This window comes from Pseudophryne corroboree, chromosome 5 (assembly GCF_028390025.1).
Source record: "Pseudophryne corroboree isolate aPseCor3 chromosome 5, aPseCor3.hap2, whole genome shotgun sequence".
Classification (NCBI taxonomy): Eukaryota; Metazoa; Chordata; class Amphibia; order Anura; family Myobatrachidae; genus Pseudophryne; species Pseudophryne corroboree.
In genome coordinates, this window is record NC_086448.1 from 130,049,568 (window position 1) to 130,070,088 (window position 20,521).

General features: G+C 44.6%; 1 protein-coding gene and 1 pseudogene across 6 annotated transcripts in view; one reads left to right on the forward strand and one right to left on the reverse strand.

The window, feature by feature from the left end:
- The window catches only part of HYCC1 (hyccin PI4KA lipid kinase complex subunit 1), a 191,493-nt gene that overhangs the window by 150,519 nt on the left and 20,453 nt on the right, over positions 1 to 20,521 (forward strand). For all 6 annotated transcript variants that reach the window (XR_010177620.1, XM_063921716.1, XM_063921715.1 and 3 more), the window contains one exon: positions 6,804 to 6,920. Coding sequence is in view for 5 of the 6 variants with exons in the window: in XM_063921716.1 (XP_063777786.1) it covers positions 6,804 to 6,920 (117 nt within the window). In the remaining variant the exon portion in view is untranslated. The remainder of the gene's footprint in view (positions 1 to 6,803; positions 6,921 to 20,521) is intronic.
- Positions 11,375 to 11,494, reverse strand: LOC134930208 (5S ribosomal RNA; annotated as a pseudogene).

Sequence of the window (20,521 nt, forward strand, 5' to 3'; positions counted from 1 at the left end):
CTCAGGGGTACAAATTAGAATTCGAGACGTCTCCCCCTCGCCGTTTCCTAAAGTCGGCTTTACCGATGTCTCCTTCTGACAGGGAGATAGTTTTGGAAGCCATTCACAAGCTGTATTCCCAGCAGGTGATAATCAAGGTACCCCTCCTGCAACAGGGAACGGGGTATTATTCCACACTGTTGTGGTACCAAAGCCGGACGGCTTGGTGAGACCGATTATAAATCTAAAATCTTTGAACACTTACATACAGAGGTTCAAATTCAAGATTGAGTCACTTAGAGCAGTGATTGCGAACCTGGAAGAAGGGGACTACATGATGTCTCGGGACATCAAGGATGCTTACCTTCATGTAAAAAAAAATGTACCCTTCTCATCAAGGGTACCTCAGGTTTATGGTACAGAACTGTCACTATCAGTTCAGACGCTGCCGTATGGATGGTCCACGGCACCCCGGGTCTTTACCAAGGTAATGGCCGAAATGATGATATTCTTTCGAAGGAAGGGAATATTAGTTATCCCTTACTTGGACGATTCCCTGATAAGGGTAAGATCCAGGGAACAGTTGGAGGTCGGTGTAGCACTATCTCAGGTAGTGTTGCGGCAGCTCGATTGGATTCTCAATATTCCAAAATCGCAGCTGGTTCCGACGACTTGTCTTCTGTTCCTAGGGATGATCCTGGACACAGTCCAGAAAAAGGTGTTTCTCCCGGAGGAGAAAGCCAGGGAGTTATCCGAGATAGTCAGGAACCTCCTAAAACCGAGCCAAGTCTCAGTGCATCAATGCACAAGGGTTCTGGGTATAATGGTGGCTTCCTACGAAGCAATCCCATTCGGCAGATTCCACGCAAGAACTTTCCAGTGGGACCTGCTGGAAAAATGGTCCGGGTCGCATCTTCAGATGCATCAGTGGATAACCCTGTCACCAAGGACAAGGGTGTCCCTCCTGTGGTGGTTGCAGAGTGCTCATCTTCTAGAGGGCCGCAGATTCGGCATTCAGGACTGGGTCCTGGTGACCACGGATGCCAGCCTGCGAGGCTGGGGAGCAGTCACACAGGGAAGGAATATCCAGGGCTTATAGTCTAGCCTGGAGACGTCACTTCACATAAATATCCTAAAGCTAAGGGCCATTTACAATGCTCTAAGCTTAGCAAGACCTCTGCTTCAAGGTCAGCCGGTGTTGATCCAGTCGGACAACATCACGGCAGTCACCCACGTAAACAAACAAGGGTGGCACAAGAAGCAGGAGCAATGGCAGAAGCTGCAAGGATTTTTCGCTGGGCGGAAAACCATGTGATAGCACTGTCAGCAGTATTCATTCCGGGAGTGGACAACTGGGAAGCAGACTTCCTCAACACGACCTCCACCCGGGAGAGGTGGGGACTTCACCCAGAAGTCTTCCACATGATTAAAAACCGTTGGGAAAAACTCGACAGGTATTGCGCCAGGTCAAGGGACCCTCAGGCAATAGCTGTAGACGCTCTGGTAACACCGTGGGTGTACCAGTCAGTGTATGTGTTCCCTCCTCTGCCTCTCATACCCAAGGTACTGAGATTGATAAGATGGAGAGGAGTAAGCACTATATTCGTGGCTCCGGATTGGCCAAGAAGGAATTGGTAACCGGAACTTCAAGAGATGCTCACGGAGGATCCGTGGCCTCTACCTCTAAGAAGGGACCTGCTCCAGCATGGACCCTGTCTGTTCCAAGACTTACCGCGGCTGCGTTTGACGGCATGGCGGTTGAACGCCGGATCCTGAAGGAAAAAAGGCATTCAGGATGAAGTCATCCCTATCCTGATCAAAGCCAGGAAGGATGTAACCGCAAAACATTATCACCGTATTTGGCGAAAATATGTTGCGTGGTGCGAGGCCAGTAAGGCCCGACGGAGGAAATTCAACTGGGTCGATTCCTACATTTCCTGCAAACAGGAGTGTCTATGGGCCTGAAATTGGGGTCCATTAAGGTTCAAATTTCGGCCCTGTCAATTTTCTTCCAAAAAGAACTAGCTTCAGTCCCTGAAGTTCAGACGTTTGTAAAAGGGGTACTGCATATACAGCCTCCTTTTGTGCCTCCAGTGGCACTTTGGGATCTCAATGTAGGTTTTGGTTTTCAAAAGCCACATTAGGTTGAACCACTTAAATCTGTGGAGTTAAAATATCTCACATGGAAAGTGGTCATGCTGTTGGCCCTGGCCGGGGCCAGGCGCGTGTCAGAATTGGCGGCTTTATCCTGTAAAAGCCCTTATCTGATTTTCCATTCGGACAGGGGGAATTGAGGACTCGTCCTCAGTTTCTCCCTAAGGTGTTTTCAGCGTTTCACCTGAACCAACCTATTGTGGTGCCTGCGGCTACTAGGGACTTGGAGGACTCCAAGTTGCTAGATGTTGTCAGGGCCCTGAAAATATCCAGGACGGCTGGAGTCAGGAAAACTGACTCGCTGTTTATCCTGTATGCACCCAACAAGCTGGGTGCTCCTGCTTCTAAGCAGACTATTGCTCGTTGGATTTGTAGTACAATTCAGCTTGCACATTCTGTGGCAGGCCTGCCACAGCCAAAAAATCTGTAAATGCCCACTCCACAAGGAAGGTGGGCTCATCTTGGGCGGTTGCCCGAGGGGTCTCGGCTTTACAACTTTGCCGAGCAGCTACTTGGTCAGGAGCAAATACGTTGTAAAATTCTACAAAATTGATACCCTGGCTGAGGAGGACCTGGAGTTTCTCTCAATTGGTGCTGCAGAGTCATCCGCACTCTCCCACCCGTTTGGGAGCTTTGGTATAATCCCCATGGTCCTTACGGAGTCCCCAGCATCCACTTAGGACGTTAGAGAAAATAAGAATTTACTTACCGATAATTCTATTTCTCATAGTCCGTAGTGGATGCTGGGCGCCCGTCCCAAGTGCGGATTGTCTGCAATACTGGTACATAGTTATTGTTACCAAAAAGATCGGGTTATTGCTGTAGTGAGCCATCTTTTCTAGAGGCTCCTCTGTTATCATGCTGTTAACTGGGTTCAGATCACAAGTTATACGGTGTGATAGGTGTGGCTGGTATGAGTCTTACCCGGGATTCAAAATCCTTCCTTATTGTGTACGCTCGTCCGGGCACAGTATCCTAACTGAGGCTTGGAGGAGGGTCATAGGGGGAGGAGCCAGTGCACACCAGCTAGTCCTAAAGCTTTCTTTAGATGTGCCCAGTCTCCTGCGGAGCCGCTAATCCCCATGGTCCTTACGGAGTCCCCAGCATCCACTACGGACTATGAGAAATAGAATTATCGGTAAGTAAAATCTTATTTTTACGTATTTTGGAATAAATGCCTACCATAATGAGATATCATGGTGATGGGACCTAAGTCTAAGCACAGAATGCATTTATGTTTTATATACACCTTATACACACAGCCTGAAGGTAATTTTAGCCAATATTTTTAATAACTTTATGTATTAAACAATGTGTGTGTACATTTACACAATTAATTTATGTTTCATATACACCTTATACACACAGCCTGAAGGTCATTTAATACAATATTTTTAATAACTTTGTGTATTAAACAAAGTTTGTGTACATTGAGGCATCAGAAAACAAAGGTTTCACTATCTCACTCTCGCTCAAAAAAATTCCGTATTTCGGAATATTCGGTATTTTGGAATATTTGGATCAGGGTCGGACTGGGGTACAGGGGAAACCACCGGTGGGCCCCACTGCCTGGGGGCCCACCCCCTCTTCTAGGGATCAGGTTCCAGACTGAGCACTTGAGTTATACACTATACATAAGTTACCTTATACTGCAGGACTATGGTGTATTCACTACAGTACATTGCTGTTATTAATCTGGTACACTTCCATGTATTCACTAGCATGTTTTCTGTATATATTTATCAAGGGGCCCAGACCATACACTAATGGTTTGCCAAGCCTGTAAACATGGGCCCCTACCACTGCATTTCCCCGGTGGGCCCTTCATGCCCCAGTCTGACACTGATTTGGATATAGGATACTCCACCTGTACTGTAATATAGTTTGCTATAAGTGTCCAATAATTCTCCTGACTGCCGACCTGGAACCATTATTAAGCAAATCCGATGCATTGTTCTTTGTTAAAGCTGGACTGTGCAGCGAGGGACAATAGTGGGCGTTTTTTAAACAAACCAATATTTAAAAAAATAGTGTCCCTATGAGGGTTGTGTCACAGTGGCAGTTTTGCAGCAATGTTATGAACCCATACACAGTAGAACTCTTTATTTTATTTTATTTTTTTATATGCAATCATTTACATTTTATTTTCATTGTCTATAGTATGTAATCTGTCTGTATCATGGATAAACAAGAGGAGCATTGTGTACTGTCGGATACGATCTGAATTGCGCAGTTTCGGAGTTGCCAGTTCACCAGCATAATAAAGCAATGCGCAGCAACATTGGCAATAAAATTCAAACAACGTTGCCTAGTGTCAGGTGTTGCTCCTTGTAAGACCTGTAATTCACAAGGCCTGTGACATAGGACCTCACTGAGTGTTGGATGTTTTATACAGGGGGGGGATAGCTTTTTCATAATTATTTCAAATGTTCCTTTAAGGCAGCTATTGCAACCTCGGAACCTAAATAGTTTTAATGTGGGTTTTGCTTGTTTACCTCCTCCACATCTATATATTGGGAATGGAGGAATATACAAACTGTATATAGAGAACCTGGTCCATGTCCGTCCTGCCATCTTTCCAGCAAGAGATCACTTGTAATGGTGATGTAATGCTAGATGACATGCCAGTAAGCAATAGAGCACTATTGTATGGTATCACTCTGTCTTGACACACTACGCCACCCCCGTATGGCTGGACTTTCTCTTGGTGATGTCAAAGCAATGTTTTCCAGGAAACCTTCTTCCTGTTAGGATCCATAGCACAGGTGCAAATGTAATAGCCTGTGACTTGCAGGCATCGGCCAGTTTCCGCTGAGTCTTGCTGATGTTGTTTAATTGCCATTTAAAACATTGGGCAGACTTGATGGAAACTTGCGGATGCCTGCAAGTCGCAGGCTATTGCTTTTACCCCATATAGGCTGATTCGGAGTCTCAGGCAATTCCGATATTTGCACAAATAGTCGAAGTTCAGCTGCGCATGCAGCGAAGGGCCTGATTCAGACTTGTGCGGAAACCTGATTTTTCTATAGTTGAGTGCCATGCGCCTGAGTTGCGCTGAATATGTACTGAGAGGGTCGCAGAGAGGACTTATTTGCAGAGTGATAGGGAGCTTTTAGAGGCGGTAACAGGGAGTTGGCGGTAAGCATGCAGGCGAGCCAGGACCCTTTATAGTGGCGTGTCTCAGCCTGCGACTGCAAACCCGTACACACTTACAATATCTCCAGCTTCTCACTTCCTGTGCCCATAGGGATACACAGATAATTGACTGATCTGCGGCAGACACTGCGTCTTTGTATGCAGCCGCTGGGAAACGCAAAGCCAATGGTGGGCGTCTCAATATAAATCTAGGCAGCTGCGGCATTTGCATAATTTCACACAGTCACTGTGTACACATTCGCAGCTGCGGCGGCTTAGCGTACAACGCTAAATCATGCCCTAAGTTGCTAAAAAGTGGCACAGTGCATGTGTCCCATGGTGTGCATGCAAAGAGGTGCTGCAGCAATGTGTGTCCCATGGCGTGCATACAAAGAGGTGCTGCAGCAATGTGTGTCCCATGGCGTGCATACAAAGAGGCGCTGCAGCAGTGGAGACACACCGTGTCCGAAGGGTCTTAAAAATGCGCTGGGCATTCCTGGGATGTGACTATTTAGATAGGGCGATGCTCTGTCTTTCAGGCGTTTTGTGTCCATGTCGCTAAACTGGTTGCAAAGTCAGACGTTTAATCACATTGGAAGCCACCCTCTGACGGAGAGTCTGCACCTAGCATGGGGCTGGTGCTGGTTCCCATTGTACCACCAATGGTTGCAACTAAAAACGCTCCAAGTGGTATGCAGTATCTAAAGACGCTCAGAGCGGTTTTCTCAGTCCTTTCACATACAGATGCACGCTTATACACCAGCTGCAGATACAACTATGGCAATAAAAGCTAAAGCAGTCACAGGAGTGTGCGACTCTGAATCCACTCTATAAGGTCTTTGTTATTTGGGCAGTACGGATGGTGTAATGGTTAGCGTTACTGCCTCACAGCACTGAGGTCATGGGTTCCATTCCCACCATGGCCCTAACTGTGTGGAGTTTGTATATTCTCCCCGTACTTGCGTAGGTTTCCTCTGGGTGCTCCAGTTTCCTCACAATCAAAAAAATATACTGGTAGGTTAATTGGTTACCAACAACATTCCTAGTGTGTGTGCGTGTATGTGGTAGAGAACCATGTGAATGGCCAAATAATATCTGTAAAGCGCTGCGGAATATGTGTGCGCGCTATATAAATAACTGGTGGTAAATAATAATTAAATAAATAAATAAATTATGTCTCCAGTAATCGAGAAGACCTGAAAATGTACATTTTATACACACTTGCTGTTATGGAAACAGTGTTGGAATAATATACTGTAGTTATACATATTGCAACAACTGTATTTGTTTTATTCTGTGTTTTTGTTTTTTTAAGCTTTTTTTTTACCGATAACAAGCTACAAAAGGCAGAAATCTATAAGTAACGGTTGTTTCTCTGAGTGTACAAACACTACACAGGTAGTGCCTTATAGTCGGGAATTGACGTCATGACCTCGGGGTCATGAGCCATTAATGTATTTGGCTTTACTTTGCAGAAATTTTGTTTCTGTGTTAATTTCTTATATAAATTTGTTGGTTGCTGATTTGTCTTTCAGGCTTTGTGTCTGTGGATATCCTCGCCAGCATGCAAGAAAATACACTGGTGTCAGGAACAGGATACAGGTCCCCTCTGAGTTCATGGTGCAGCTTCTAACGGGCATTTACTACTCATTGTAAGGTTCCACCCATGTGATGTTATCTGTGTATTTCCATATATATATATATATATGATGAGTAAATGCTGCTTCCTCTTTCTCATCTATGGTTCGCTGCTTGGCACCAAAATGCCATCTGGAAATTTTATCGGTTCATAAATTTAAAGGATTTGTACTATATTTAATTATGTGTTTATTAAAACAAAATATTCAACACCTAGGCAACCTTGCCTACCAGGCCACAGGGACTCATTAAGGGTAGCCCTGCAGCAGCCCTCAATGGTTATGTTCGGTAGCATTTTTGACACCTACATACAATAAAGGAAGCATTCCTGATACATATTATGTAGGGAACACTACAGAGAGCATTTTCGAGACTGATGTACAACACAGAGTGCATTCCGGTAACTGATTTAAAATGCAGAGTGCTTTTTAGAGACTGTCATGTAAAACAGATATTGTTGTGGAACTTTTTTTTTTAATTCAGGCCCAAGGTGCATGCTCCAGTTTACCACTGAAGGGCTAAAATTGTGCTTAGGGGCTTGGTACTTGGACCCTCTCCTAAAGGTGAAAGGCTCTTTAGGCAAGAAAAAGGAATCTTCAGGTCCCAATTTGCCAAAGCTAAGGGAGACCCCTAGTCATCCCCAATCTTTAGGGTCAAAAGGACCCTTAGCACACAGCAGTGCTTGTGTTCTTCCTAAGGTTGGCCAAAGGTTCCCCTCAAGGATCTGAATCTGCAGTTCTCCCCCTACTGAGGGAGCATACAAAAACTTGGAGATGATGGTCCATAAGGGTCTCAACCCAAAATGCCTACAAGAATATGAGGAACTCACGCAAGCGCACGCTCTCTCCACTTTTTCACTCCACACTTCTCCACACAACCACTGACTGCTCTTTGCTCCCAGGAGTTGTAGTTTTTAATGCTTTAATGGCGTACCAGTAGACTGGATCCAGTGCAATCATATCTCACTGGATTGTGCCCTGCATCCTCAGTGACGTCCCCCATGTCACAGCATTCTAGCCTTTAGCGTAATCGGCCTAATGCTTGATCAGGCATAGGGTGTATATCGCTTCCTGAGATACAGAAGTTCTTGTAGAATTACCAGTTTTTCAGTGGCTACTGTTCTAAAATGATGGTATAGTAACAGCTTGGGGATATCTTTTATGTTGAGCAGATGCCATTATTAAGCATGTTTGAGCTTGTTACACATAGGCGCCATGTATGTGCCCAATGTGTACCTGGTCTGCAGACACCACTCTGTAAACCCAGCATACAAAGTATATCAAATCTGTTACAGTCCACATTTGCAATTGCACAGGTATACAGTGATGATCGGAGTGTTCATTGGACAGACCATGTGTGCAATGTGACTTTATTTGCATTGTGGTGTTAATATATGTGTACTATCATCACATGCCTTGGTGATCGATATACAGAACAGAGGACTGCTGTATAAAAAAAATCATTTATACAGACTTATTGGGAGACCTTTGCAGAAATTAGGTGCTAGGGTCTTTGGCGCCCCCTGCAAACTTTAAATTTGTGACCTACCTCCCATACTTTTTAAAGGAACATTGCATGCCGAAAAAGAGGTGTGGTCTTGCAAGGAAGGGGCATGACCACACAGTAGTACTCAAATTCAAATTATGCCACACAGTAGAATGATCTTATCCACATTAAACGCAGTAGTGCCCCTGATTCATCTCACACCATATAGTAGTGTCTCTTATTCACTTTATGCTACACAGTAGTACCCATTATACAGTGCCCACAGTAGTTCCCCTTATACACATAATATCCACAGTAGTACCGCGAATATACATAATGCCTACAGTAGTTATGCCCCTTACACATAATGCCCACAATTAAGTTTGCAAACGCATGCGTTAAAAGTGCTACATACTTCACTGCTGAATATCTCTGTAGTCGCCTTCAAAGTGCTTCCCTTGGGAATCTATGCACAGATGCCAGCGCCTAGTCCACTCTTCAAAGCAATTTTGGAACTGGTTTTGGAAAATGGCCTTCAGAGTTGCTGTCTTATTACTCCTGATGTTATCAGAATGCCTTAATTTCAATATTTCCTTTATCTTCAGGAACCAAAAAAGTAAATGGGGGCTAGATCTGGTGAATAGCGAGGTTATATCCAACATAGCTAAAAACTACCTCGCAGACTGTGCCGTGTGAGCAGGTGGATTGTCGTGTTGCAAGATCCATGAGTGGTTGGCAAAACGTTTGGGTTGTTTTTGTGTAACTTTATCACGCAGTCTCTTCAGTACTTCCAAATGGTAAACTTGGTTGACTGGTGTGCTCCTGACAGTCAGCCAACGATTTTTACGCACAAATTGATGAACCTTTGCAGTGTTTTCTTCAGCTCTGCTCGTTGCTGGCCAGCCTGATCTCTCATCAGTGACACTTTCTCTTGTCTCAGAAAAACGTTTCACCCACTTGTAAACTGTTGTTTTCGTCATAGCATTATCCCCGAACAATTTGCACTACCACCTCTCTGATTTTGCTTCCACTCTTGCCAAGTTTAACAAGAAATGTAATGTTTATTTGTTGCTCTAATTTAAGCTCTGACATTCACGCAATGGCACACGAAAACCCTTAAAATAATAGACCCCACTCAGGAAGAGTCTACCGTAGATCAACACCACATATGTTAACGTCCTAAAACCATACTGAGGTTTCTTTACAGTGCTCCCATGGCAAGCACGTGGTGGCAAACTTAATTGTCAGACCTTGTGTGTGTGTGTATGTCCAGCATGCGTATGTGTGTGTATGTGTATATATATATATATAGTATATGTGTGTGTGTGTATGTGTATATATATATATATATATATATATATATATATATATATATATATATATATATATAAATTGTGTGTATGTGTGTGTGTGTGTATATATATATATATATATATATATATATATATATATATATATATATATGTGAAAGGGGGGATAAGGGTTTCAGCGACCAACAGTGTCTAATACAATAAGATATAAATATGAGGAGACTTAGTGGATACGTATAAAATAATAGAACATTTATTTATACAATATAAAAATAATTAGTATCAAGGTGGGTTTAAAAGCCGGGAATCTAATACAAAATATAAAATAAAAGGACAGCTAAAAAACTACATAAATTGCATGTAATAAAAGACAATAAATAATTAATTAAATATCGGATAAAAGAGTGCTGCTTATCTTTTAAGTGGAGAGTCAATTGAGGTACACCCAACGCGTTTCGTCGCTCAGACTTCATCAAGGGGTATGGGACCACTGAACAGACACTCCTTTTTATAGCACATGTAATTAGAAATGGATGATTGTGACATCACTTCCTGTGGGGAACTAATAATACTGTTCGGTGTAAATTTTTTAGCATAAGCATATGATAGAGAGCAGAGTAGTAACCTCAGTGCACTAAATGAATTGTAAAAACGAGCTGTAGAATATAAGTTATAGTTAAAGAAAGTCCGGGGACGGGTCCGACGTCACTTCCGCCCCACTTCCTTTAGCCGAATCTTCTTATTGCGCATGTGCGATTGCGCCACGCTTCCGGTCAGCGGATCCGTGTGTTGATGCTTTAGTCGTCGCGTCACTTCCTGTCTCGGGTGTTGTTGACGTCTGTGGCATGTATAGGCTGTGGTGGGTTGTCATTCATCGTAGCGGCCATTTTATAGAAGTCTTTAAGTATCTACGACATATTGCAGTGCTAAGTTCCATTGTATCTCGTCCGAGATTTTCGTCTGGATAAAGTATGGGTTGAGGCAGACTGTCAGTCATTGCGGCGGCCATCTTATTGGAGTCTTTGGTATCAGGACATATGATAGTGCTGAGTTCAATTGCGGAAACAGCTCGCACATATAAAAATAAAGAAATGCATATATTAGTGTCTCTTTGATTGAATTTTAATAATTGTTATACTGTTGTCTAATAGTTTACTTCTGGGAGAACTGGTAATAATCTAGGTGGAATTTGTTACAAAAACGGGGTATTTCTATCTATATAGTGATATGGGTTATTCCTGGAAATAATCCATACAATAATATTTTTATATAGTTTGATCTCATATTATGGCATATATCAGGATAAGTTGGACCCATTTTGGTCTTAAGTGGGGCATAGTATATTCTAAGGTATCCAACCTAAAAGCATGGAGAGTAAGAATAATTTAAAAAGAGGTGATGGTGAATAAAGATGTACATTTTAAAAATTAAAATATAAGTTAAAAATTATGAGTGCTTATTTATTAAATTATGTGGAATAGTGTAAAGAAAGGGATAGCTAGTGAAGTCATAGTAGTGATAATCAGTCATATATAAGTTATTAGTGATTAATTATAGAGAAAGTGTATCCGTGTATGACTGATACTCGGAATTAAAATGATAGACCTCAGTGCTGTGGTGATTTATACACATATACATGTGGTATTATTATTAAAAGCCTGACAAGGCTCGTTCTCTTACAGTACCCAATCTTCGCAAGTGGTTACCCACTTGGTACTGGTTGGGCCCAACACTGCTTAGCTTCCAAGATCGGGCGGGATTGGGCGTGAGGCCAGTGCGGTATGACTGTACCATATGATAAAATTAGTCCGGCACAAACTATTAAAAGTTTTTATTAGGATCATACATATATTATATACAGAGTTTTATATATAGTGATATTTACATAGAGGAGTGAATTGTGCTTGGAAAAAGAAGAAGTAGCTTATCTGTGGTCGGAGGATTTTAGAGGGGGGTACTTCTCTCATAAAAATGGGGCGATCTCATATCCCTCGTTGAAGCCCATGGGGTGTGTAGTTTTCAGATGGAATATCCAGAACATCATCTCTCTTTGGGAGAGCTTCTTAGCCAAATCTCCACCCCTCTCGCCACTGGTCACGTGTTCGATGGCTTTAAAGGTCATCTCTTCTGGATTGGAATTGTGTTTCAATTTGAAGTGTCTGTACAGCAGATGGGTCTCTACTTTGTTTTTGATACTCCGTACATGTTCTTGTATCCTAGTTTTCAAGGTTCTTTTTGTTTTACCCACATATTTCTTGTGGCATGTGCATTCTAGTAAGTAGATTACTGATGTGATATTGCAGTTCATGAATTCTTTAATTTTAAATTCTTGAGTGCTGTCCGTATTGCAGAAAGTTTTTCTATTAGGATTGAGTAATTTGCAGATGTTGCAGTGTCCACACTTATAGGATCCAATGCATTTAGGGAGAGAGTTAGGGTTTCCCTCTGGTGGGATTTCTCGTAACATGCTAGGTGCGAGGATGTCTTTCAAGTTGCGTGATTTCCGGAAAACAAGTTCTGGTTGGGGTGGAAGAAGGTTTTTTAAGATGGGGTCCATCAAGAGTATGTCCCAGTGATTTCTTAATGAAGTCCTGATAGTCTGTTCGTGACAACTGTAGGTGGTTATGAAGGATAGCGACTCTTTCTTTGCCGTGTTATCCTTGTATGTCAACAAATTCTCTCTCTAAGTTTCTCGTCTTCGTATGTATATATAATAAAAACCTTGATGAAACTTGTTGGCCTGTCCCTAATTGACCTCCTCGCAAAGATAAGAACTACCTCCTATGTATTGCTATGATCAAGTACTGCTTTTTAATTAGTGTTTTTGGGGATTATATGGTATTTGCTTCTGTTTCTATGCTGTTTTTTTAACACTTTTTATGTTTTTAAAAAAAGAAAAAGCCAGCTAGAGACGCGACGGCCCATAGGCTTCTATAGAGTAACGTTACCCTTTGCATCAGAAACTTAGTGACTGAGGGGGTTAGTGCATACGGTAAAAGCTGTAAAGCCCTGAAAAAATTTTTATTTTATTTTTTACAGCATTTTCCCATTAGTACATCTTGCCGATTATGTATTAATAAATTCTGTATGTTCACCTTTAGAAAAACGTCTTTTATACTTATTGAAATATAAAGTATAACACCAGTGGTTTCCAATACCCTTATTCACCTTTTTCTATCTATATAATATAGTAAGCAGATACGGCGGCACTCAAATCATAGACTGCAACCTGTCTTTATTATCTGAGTGCCGCTGCTACTGCTTACTGTGTTTTGCCCAACTGCTAACAAATTTGCTGCTGCGATCAACTCATTGTGGCCAGGCAAGGTGGTCAGTTGGAGGCGGGGCAGTCAGAGATAAGCCTGCAGTGCTGAGTGTCCTCCTTGCTGTAGCCGGGCAGAGTGGTTCCGCCTCCAGTTACAACTGACAGAACTGCGTTCCGCTCTGTTCCAGCCCGCTTTAACCCCTGGTGGGAGGAAATTGGAGTACCCAGAGGAGAGCCACACAAGCACAGGGAAGAATATACACTGTGGTGGGATTTGAACCCAAGACCTCAGTGCTGTCCAACTTTAACTGTAAATCTATTGCCACAAGCTGAAACTGCAAAAGAGGCCATCTTAGGACACATTTACATAGCCATGTGTGCAAATAATATTGTATAATTTAAACCTAATTTGTTATATTTTCTGTACAAATGCATTTCAACTGTTTGTATAAATTCCTGTTTATAAATGTCTGTCACTAAACATCTGTTCCATAATGATTGCAAATACATGACACATTCTCTTACCGATGTATTGGCATCAGAAATAGGAGCTTTGGAGAGATAAAGTATTGTAGCCATAGTAACCAGCATGCCCAGGTAACCACAGCCATATATGGTATGAGTGGGTGGGGGACACAAATCACTCTTCCGTGCAGCTTTGCTAATCTAGTCAAGGCCATATGTAAGGCGGGGGGGCGAACAATGGGTAATAATGTGGCATGAATAAATTGTGTTCACTGTTAATTATGGCACTCGGATGTGGTATTAAGTGAAACCTGAGTTAACTACTTGATGCCCAAGTTTTTATGAAATTGTCCATTTTCTCTGCAATCATCCTTGCATGTTTCTGCTGTCAATGTTAAATCAAATTTGTACATTGATTTTAAAATTTCCTTCATAAATGATCTGCTTGATGCAGTAACATGGCATATGATCGTAATCTAGAAACGCCACAAGATGAATTGCACAACAACAGAAATAGTACAGCTTCACATGTGCACACACCAAAGACACAAATTTCTACACGTGAAGTCCATCTCCTCTTACATATCCAGACTTTCCAGTTATATATATATGGCACTTTACTCTATAGTTAACCTGACCTAATACCTTCATACAGAGATGGTTGGAGACCACCATCATTTCCAAGGAAACTCTGACAGACTACTTACCTTGACTTGCTGTTGGGAAAAGTCTTTGCTTCTGGTAAAGGATGTTAAGGTGCATACACACTGGGCGATTTTGAGCTCAAAGTAGCTAATTTTTGGTCAGGCGATGAGTGCTGATGTGCGCTCCCGCATCACCTAGGGTTACCACCTCATCCCTTTCATTCTGTACACATTAATTACACAGGTTCTGTGGCTGATTAAAACCAGGTGACATGGAGTCTTGAAGTCAGCCAGCCACAGAACCTGTGTAATTAATGTGTACAGAATGAAAGGGATGAGGTGGTAACCCTAGCAACATCGCTGGCCACCGCTGCCGTCCGTCAGCCTGTTTTACCGGCCGAGTGAACCACTTTCCACAGTCTCCTACTGTGGAAAGTGGTTCACCACCATGAAAATCGCTGGGTTCGGGTGAAAATCGCTCAATGTGTATGTACTGTGCGATTTTTCCAGCCAGCGATTTTCACATCATTGCTCAGCATACACACTGGGCAACAACGCCCAGTGTCTATGCACCTTAAAGCTTATATACGAAAAATGCAATATCTAAAGACTCTCATAACAAATACATACAATAACATGTTTTCTCTTACGTCCTAGAGGATGCTGGGGACTCCGTAAGGACCATGGGGTATAGACGGGCTCCGCAGGAGATAGGGCACCTGAAAAGAACTTTGACTATGGGTGTGCACTGGCTCCTCCCTCTATGCCCCTCCTCCAGACCTCAGTTAGATCTTGTGCCCAGAGGAGAATGGGTGCACTGCAGAGAGCTCTCCAGAGTTTTCTGTTGAAGAAGAATTTTGTTAGGTTTTTTATTTTCAGGGAGTCCTGTTGGCAACAGGCTCCCTGCATCGTGGGACCGAGGAGAGAGAAGCAGAGCTGGCTTGTCAAGTTGGGCACTGCTTCTAAGGCTACTGGACACCATTAGCTCCAGAGGGAGTCGGAACACAGGTCTCACCTGGGGTTCGTCCCGGAGCCGCGCCGCCGTCCTCCTCACAGATGCCGAAGATAGAAGCCGGATAGAGAAGGCAGAAGACATCTTAGGCGTCAGAAGACATCAGATCTTCATGAGGTAAGGCGCGCAGCGGTAAGCTGCGCACCATTGCTCCCAGTCACACACACACAGAGCAGCACTGAAGGGTGCAGGGCGCAGGGGGGGGGCGCCCTGGGCAGCAATAAACCTCACATTTGGGCAAATACAGTTTGATTAGGCTGCGGAGGCAGTAAATCTATGATCCCCCGCCATTTTTATTGAAAAATCACTGGGACCGAAGCCCGCCGTCAGGTGGGCGGGGCTTGATCCTCAGCACTAACCAGCGCCATTTTCTCCACAGAAGCTGCATGAGGAAAACGCTGGCTCCCTGGTCTCTCCCCTGCTGAACTTCACAGGCTGGAAAAAAGAGGAGGGGGGCACATTAGCGACGCAGTGAGTGGGAATTGGCATATTATATACAGAAAAGCGCTATCTGGACATATTTTTCCAGTGTTTTTAAGCGCTGGTGTGTGCTGGCATACTCTCTCTCTGTCTCTCCTTAGGGCCTGGTTGGGGTTTTGTCCCCTTATAGGTTAATCCCTGTGTGTGTGGGGTGTCGGTACGTGTGTGTCATGTCTGAGGCGGAAGGCTTCTCCAAGGAGGAGGTGGAGCAAATGAGTGGTGTGTCCCCGTCTGTTGTGCCGACTCCAGATTGGATGGACATGTGGCATATGTTGAATGCAAGTGTGGCATCTTTACATAAAAGGCTTGATAAGGCTGAATTAGGGGGGACATCAGGGGGTCAATCCTCAGATTGGACCGACGCACAGGGCCCGTCGGGGTCTCAAAAGCGTCCCTTAACACAAGACACTACTACCGACACGGATTCTGATTCCAGTGTCGACTATGACGAAGTAAAATTGCACCCTAGGGTGACTAAAACCATTCAGTGTAAGATTGTGGCAATAAGGGATGTGTTGCATATTGTGGATGAACCCTCGGTCCCCGACACAAGGGTACACATGTTTAAGGAAAAGAAACAGATTATTAATTTTCCCACATCTCATGAATTAAATGAATTCTTTGGAAAAGCTTGGGAGACTCTGGATAAGAGACCGCAGATCCCCAAAAGAATTTATATGGCATACCCATTCCCTAAGCAGGACAGGGAGATTTGGGAATCACCCCCCACTGTGGACAAGGCCCTGACGCGCTTGTCCAAGAAAGTGGCGCTACCGTCTCCTGACACAGCGGCCCTTAAGGACCCTGCAGATCGCAGGCAAGAAACTACCTTAAAGTGTATTTATTCTCATACGGGTGCTGTGCTAAGACCGACAATTGCGTCGGCATGGGTGTGTAGCGCAATTGCAGCTTGGACAGATGAGCTGACAGATCAATTTGATAATATGGATAAGGATACTATATTCCTAACTCTAGCCCATATTAAAGACGCAGTCTTATTTATGAGGGATGCTCAAAGGGACATTGGATTGCTAGCTTCTAGGGCCAATGCCATGTCTGTCTCAGCGAGAAGATCCTTATGGACTCGCCAATGGACGGGTGATGAGGATTCCAAAAAACATATGGAAGTACTACCCTATAAGGGTGATGTATTGTTTGGGGATGGGCTGACGAACCTGGTTTCCACAGCTACAGCAGGTAAATCAAATTTCTCTGACGTCCTAGTAGATGCTGGGAACTCCGTAAGGACCATGGGGAATAGCGGCTCCGCAGGAGACTGGGCACAACTAAGAAAGATTTAGGACTACCTGGTGTGCACTGGCTCCTCCCTCTATGCCCCTCCTCCAGACCTCAGTTAGAATTTTGTGCCCGGCCGAGCTGGTTGCACACTAGGGGCTCTCCTGAGCTCTTAGAAAAGAAAGTATAATTTAGGTTTTTTATTTTCAGTGAGATCTGCTGGCAACAGACTCACTGCTACGAGGGACTGAGGGGAGAAGAAGCGAACCTACCTGCTTGCAGCTAGCTTGGGCTTCTTAGGCTACTGGACACCATTGGTTCCAGAGGGATCGAACACAGGCCCAGCCTCGGTCGTCCGCTCCCGGAGCCGCGCCGCCGTCCCCCTTGCAGAGCCAGAAGCAAGAAGAACGTCCAGGAAATCGGCGGCTGAAGACTCCGGTCTTCATTAAGGTAGCGCACAGCACTGCAGCTGTGCGCCATTGCTCCCCATGCACACCACACACTCCGGTCACTGATGGGCGCTGGGGGGGGGGGGGGGGGTGCCCTGGGCTGCAATAAGAGTACCTTAGCTTGGCAAAAAAAACACATAATATGGTCAGTAAGACTATATATGTGTAAAATCCCCTGCCAAAAATATCCTGAAAAAAGCGGGAGAAGTCCGCCGAAAAGGGGGCGGGGCTATCTCCCTCAGCACACTGGCGCCATTTCCTCTCACAGCTCCGCTGGAAGGACTCTCCCAAGGCTCTCCCCTGCAGTTTCCAGGCTCAATAGGGTAAAAAAGAGAGGGGGGGCACTAAATTTAGGCGCAAACTGTGTATTATAGCAGCTATAGGGGAAAAATCACTGTGCGTATCCCTGCATTATATAGCGCTCTGGTGTGTGCTGGCATACTCTCTCTCTGTCTCCCCAAAGGACTTTGTGGGGTCCTGTCCTCAGACAGAGCATTCACTGTGTGTGTGCGGTGTGTCGGTACGGCTGTGTCGACATGTTTGATGAGGAGGCTTATGTGGAGGCGAAGCAGGTGCCGATAAATGTGATGTCACCCCCTGCGGGGTCGACACCTGAATGGATGGACATGTGGAAGGAATTACGCGACAGTGTCAACTCCTTACATAAAAGGTTTGACGACATAGCAGATGTGGGACAGCCGGCTACTCAGCCCGTGCCTGCCCAGGCGTCTCAAAAGCCATCAGGGGCTCTAAAACGCCCACTACCTCAGATGGCAGACACAGATGTCGACACGGATACTGATTCCAGTGTCGACGACGATGAGACTAGTGTACATTCCAATAGAGCCACTCGTTATATGATTACGGCAATGAAAAATGTGTTACACATTTCTGATATTACCCCAGGTACCACAAAAAAGGGTATTATGTTTGGGGAGAAAAAGCTACCAGTGGTTTTTTCCCCATCTGATGAATTAAATGAAGTGTGTGAAGAAGCGTGGGCTTCCCCCGATAAAAAAACTGGTAATTTCTAAAAAGTTACTAATGGCGTACCCTTTCCCGCCAGAGGACAGGTCACGTTGGGATCCATCCCCTAGGGTGGATAAAGCGCTCACACGTCTGTCAAAAAAGGTGGCACTACCGTCTCCGGACACGGCCGCCCTTAAGGAGCCTGCAGATAGAAAGCAGGAGGCTATCCTGAAGTCTGTATATACACACTCAGGAATTATACTGAGACCGGCTATTGCTTCAGCATGGATGTGCAGTGCTGCAGCTGCGTGGTCAGATTCCCTGTCGGAAAACATTGATACCCTAGACAGGGACACTATATTGCTAACCGTAGAGCATATTAAAGACGCTGTCTTATACATGAGAGATGCACAGAGGGATATTTGCCGGCTGGCATCTAGAATAAATGCAATGTCCATTTCTGCCAGGAGAGGATTGTGGACTCTGCAGTAGAGATGTGCACTTGAAATTTTTCGGGTTTTGGGTTCGGTTCCGCGGCCGTGTTTTGGGTTCGACCGCGTTTTGGCAAAACCTCACCGAATTTTTTTTGTCGGATTCGGGTGTGTTTTGGATTCGGGTGTTTTTTTCAAAAAACACTAAAAAACAGCTTAAATCATAGAATTTGGGGGTCATTTTGATCCCAAAGTATTATTAACCTCAAAAACCATAATTTCCACTCATTTTCAGTCTATTCTGAATACCTCACACCTTACAATATTATTTTTAGTCCTAAAATTTGCACCGAGGTCGCTGGATGACTAAGCTAAGCGACCCTAGTGGCCGACACAAACACCTGGCCCATCTAGGAGTGGCACTGCAGTGTCACGCAGGATGGCCCTTCCAAAAAACACTCCCCAAACAGCGCATGACGCAAAGAAAAAAAGAGGCGCAATGAGGTAGCTGTGTGAGTAAGATAAGCGACCCTAGTGGCCGACACAAACACCTGGCCCATCTAGGAGTGGCACTGCAGTGTCACGCAGGATGGCCCTTCCAAAAAACACTCCCCAAACAGCACATGACGCAAAGAAAAAAAGAGGCGCAATGAGGTAGCTGTGTGAGTAAGATAAGCGACCCTAGTGGCCGACACAAACACCGGGCCCATCTAGGAGTGGCACTGCAGTGTCACGCAGGATGGCCCTTCCAAAAAACACTCCCCAAACAGCACATGACGCAAAGAAAAATTAAAGAAAAAAGAGGTGCAAGATGGAATTGTCCTTAGGCCCTCCCACCCACCCTTATGTTGTATAAACAGGACATGCACACTTTAACCAACCCATCATTTCAGTGACAGGGTCTGCCACACGACTGTGACTGAAATGACGGGTTGGTTTGGACCCCCACCAAAAAAGAAGCAATTAATCTCTCCTTGCACAAACTGGCTCTACAGAGGCAAGATGTCCACATCATCATCCTCTGATATATCACCGTGTACATCCCCCTCCTCACAGATTATCAATTCGTCCCCACTGGAATCCACCATCTCAGCTCCCTGTGTACTTTGTGGAGGCAATTGCTGCTGGTCAATGTCTCCACGGAGTAATTGATTATAATTCATTTTAATGAACATCATCTTCTCCACATTTTCTGGAAGTAACCTCGTACGCCGATTGCGGACAAGGTGAGCGGCGGCACTAAACACTCTTTCGGAGTACACACTTGTGGGAGGGCAACTTAGGTAGAATAAAGCCAGTTTGTGCAAGGGCCTCCAAATTGCCTCTTTTTCCTGCCAGTATAAGTACGGACTGTCTGACGTGCCTACTTGGATGCGGTCACTCATATAATCCTCCACCATTCTTTCAATGGGGAGAGAATCATATGCAGTGACAGTAGACGACATGTCCGTAATCGTTGTCAGGTCCTTCAGTCCGGACCAGATGTCAGCATCAGCAGTCGCTCCAGACTGCCCTGCATCACCGCCAGCGGGTGGGCTCGGAATTCTGAGCCTTTTCCTCGCACCCCCAGTTGCGGGAGAATGTGAAGGAGATGTTGACAGGTCGCGTTCCGCTTGACTTGACAATTTTGTCACCAGCAGGTCTTTGAACCCCAGCAGACTTGTGTCTGCCGGAAAGAGAGATCCAAGGTAGGTTTTAAATCTAGGATCGAGCACGGTGGCCAAAATGTAGTGCTCTGATTTCAACAGATTGACCACCCGTGAATCCTTGTTAAGCGAATTAAGGGCTCCATCCACAAGTCCCACATGCCTAGCGGAATCGCTCCCTTTTAGCTCCTCCTTCAATGCCTCCAGCTTCTTCTGCAAAAGC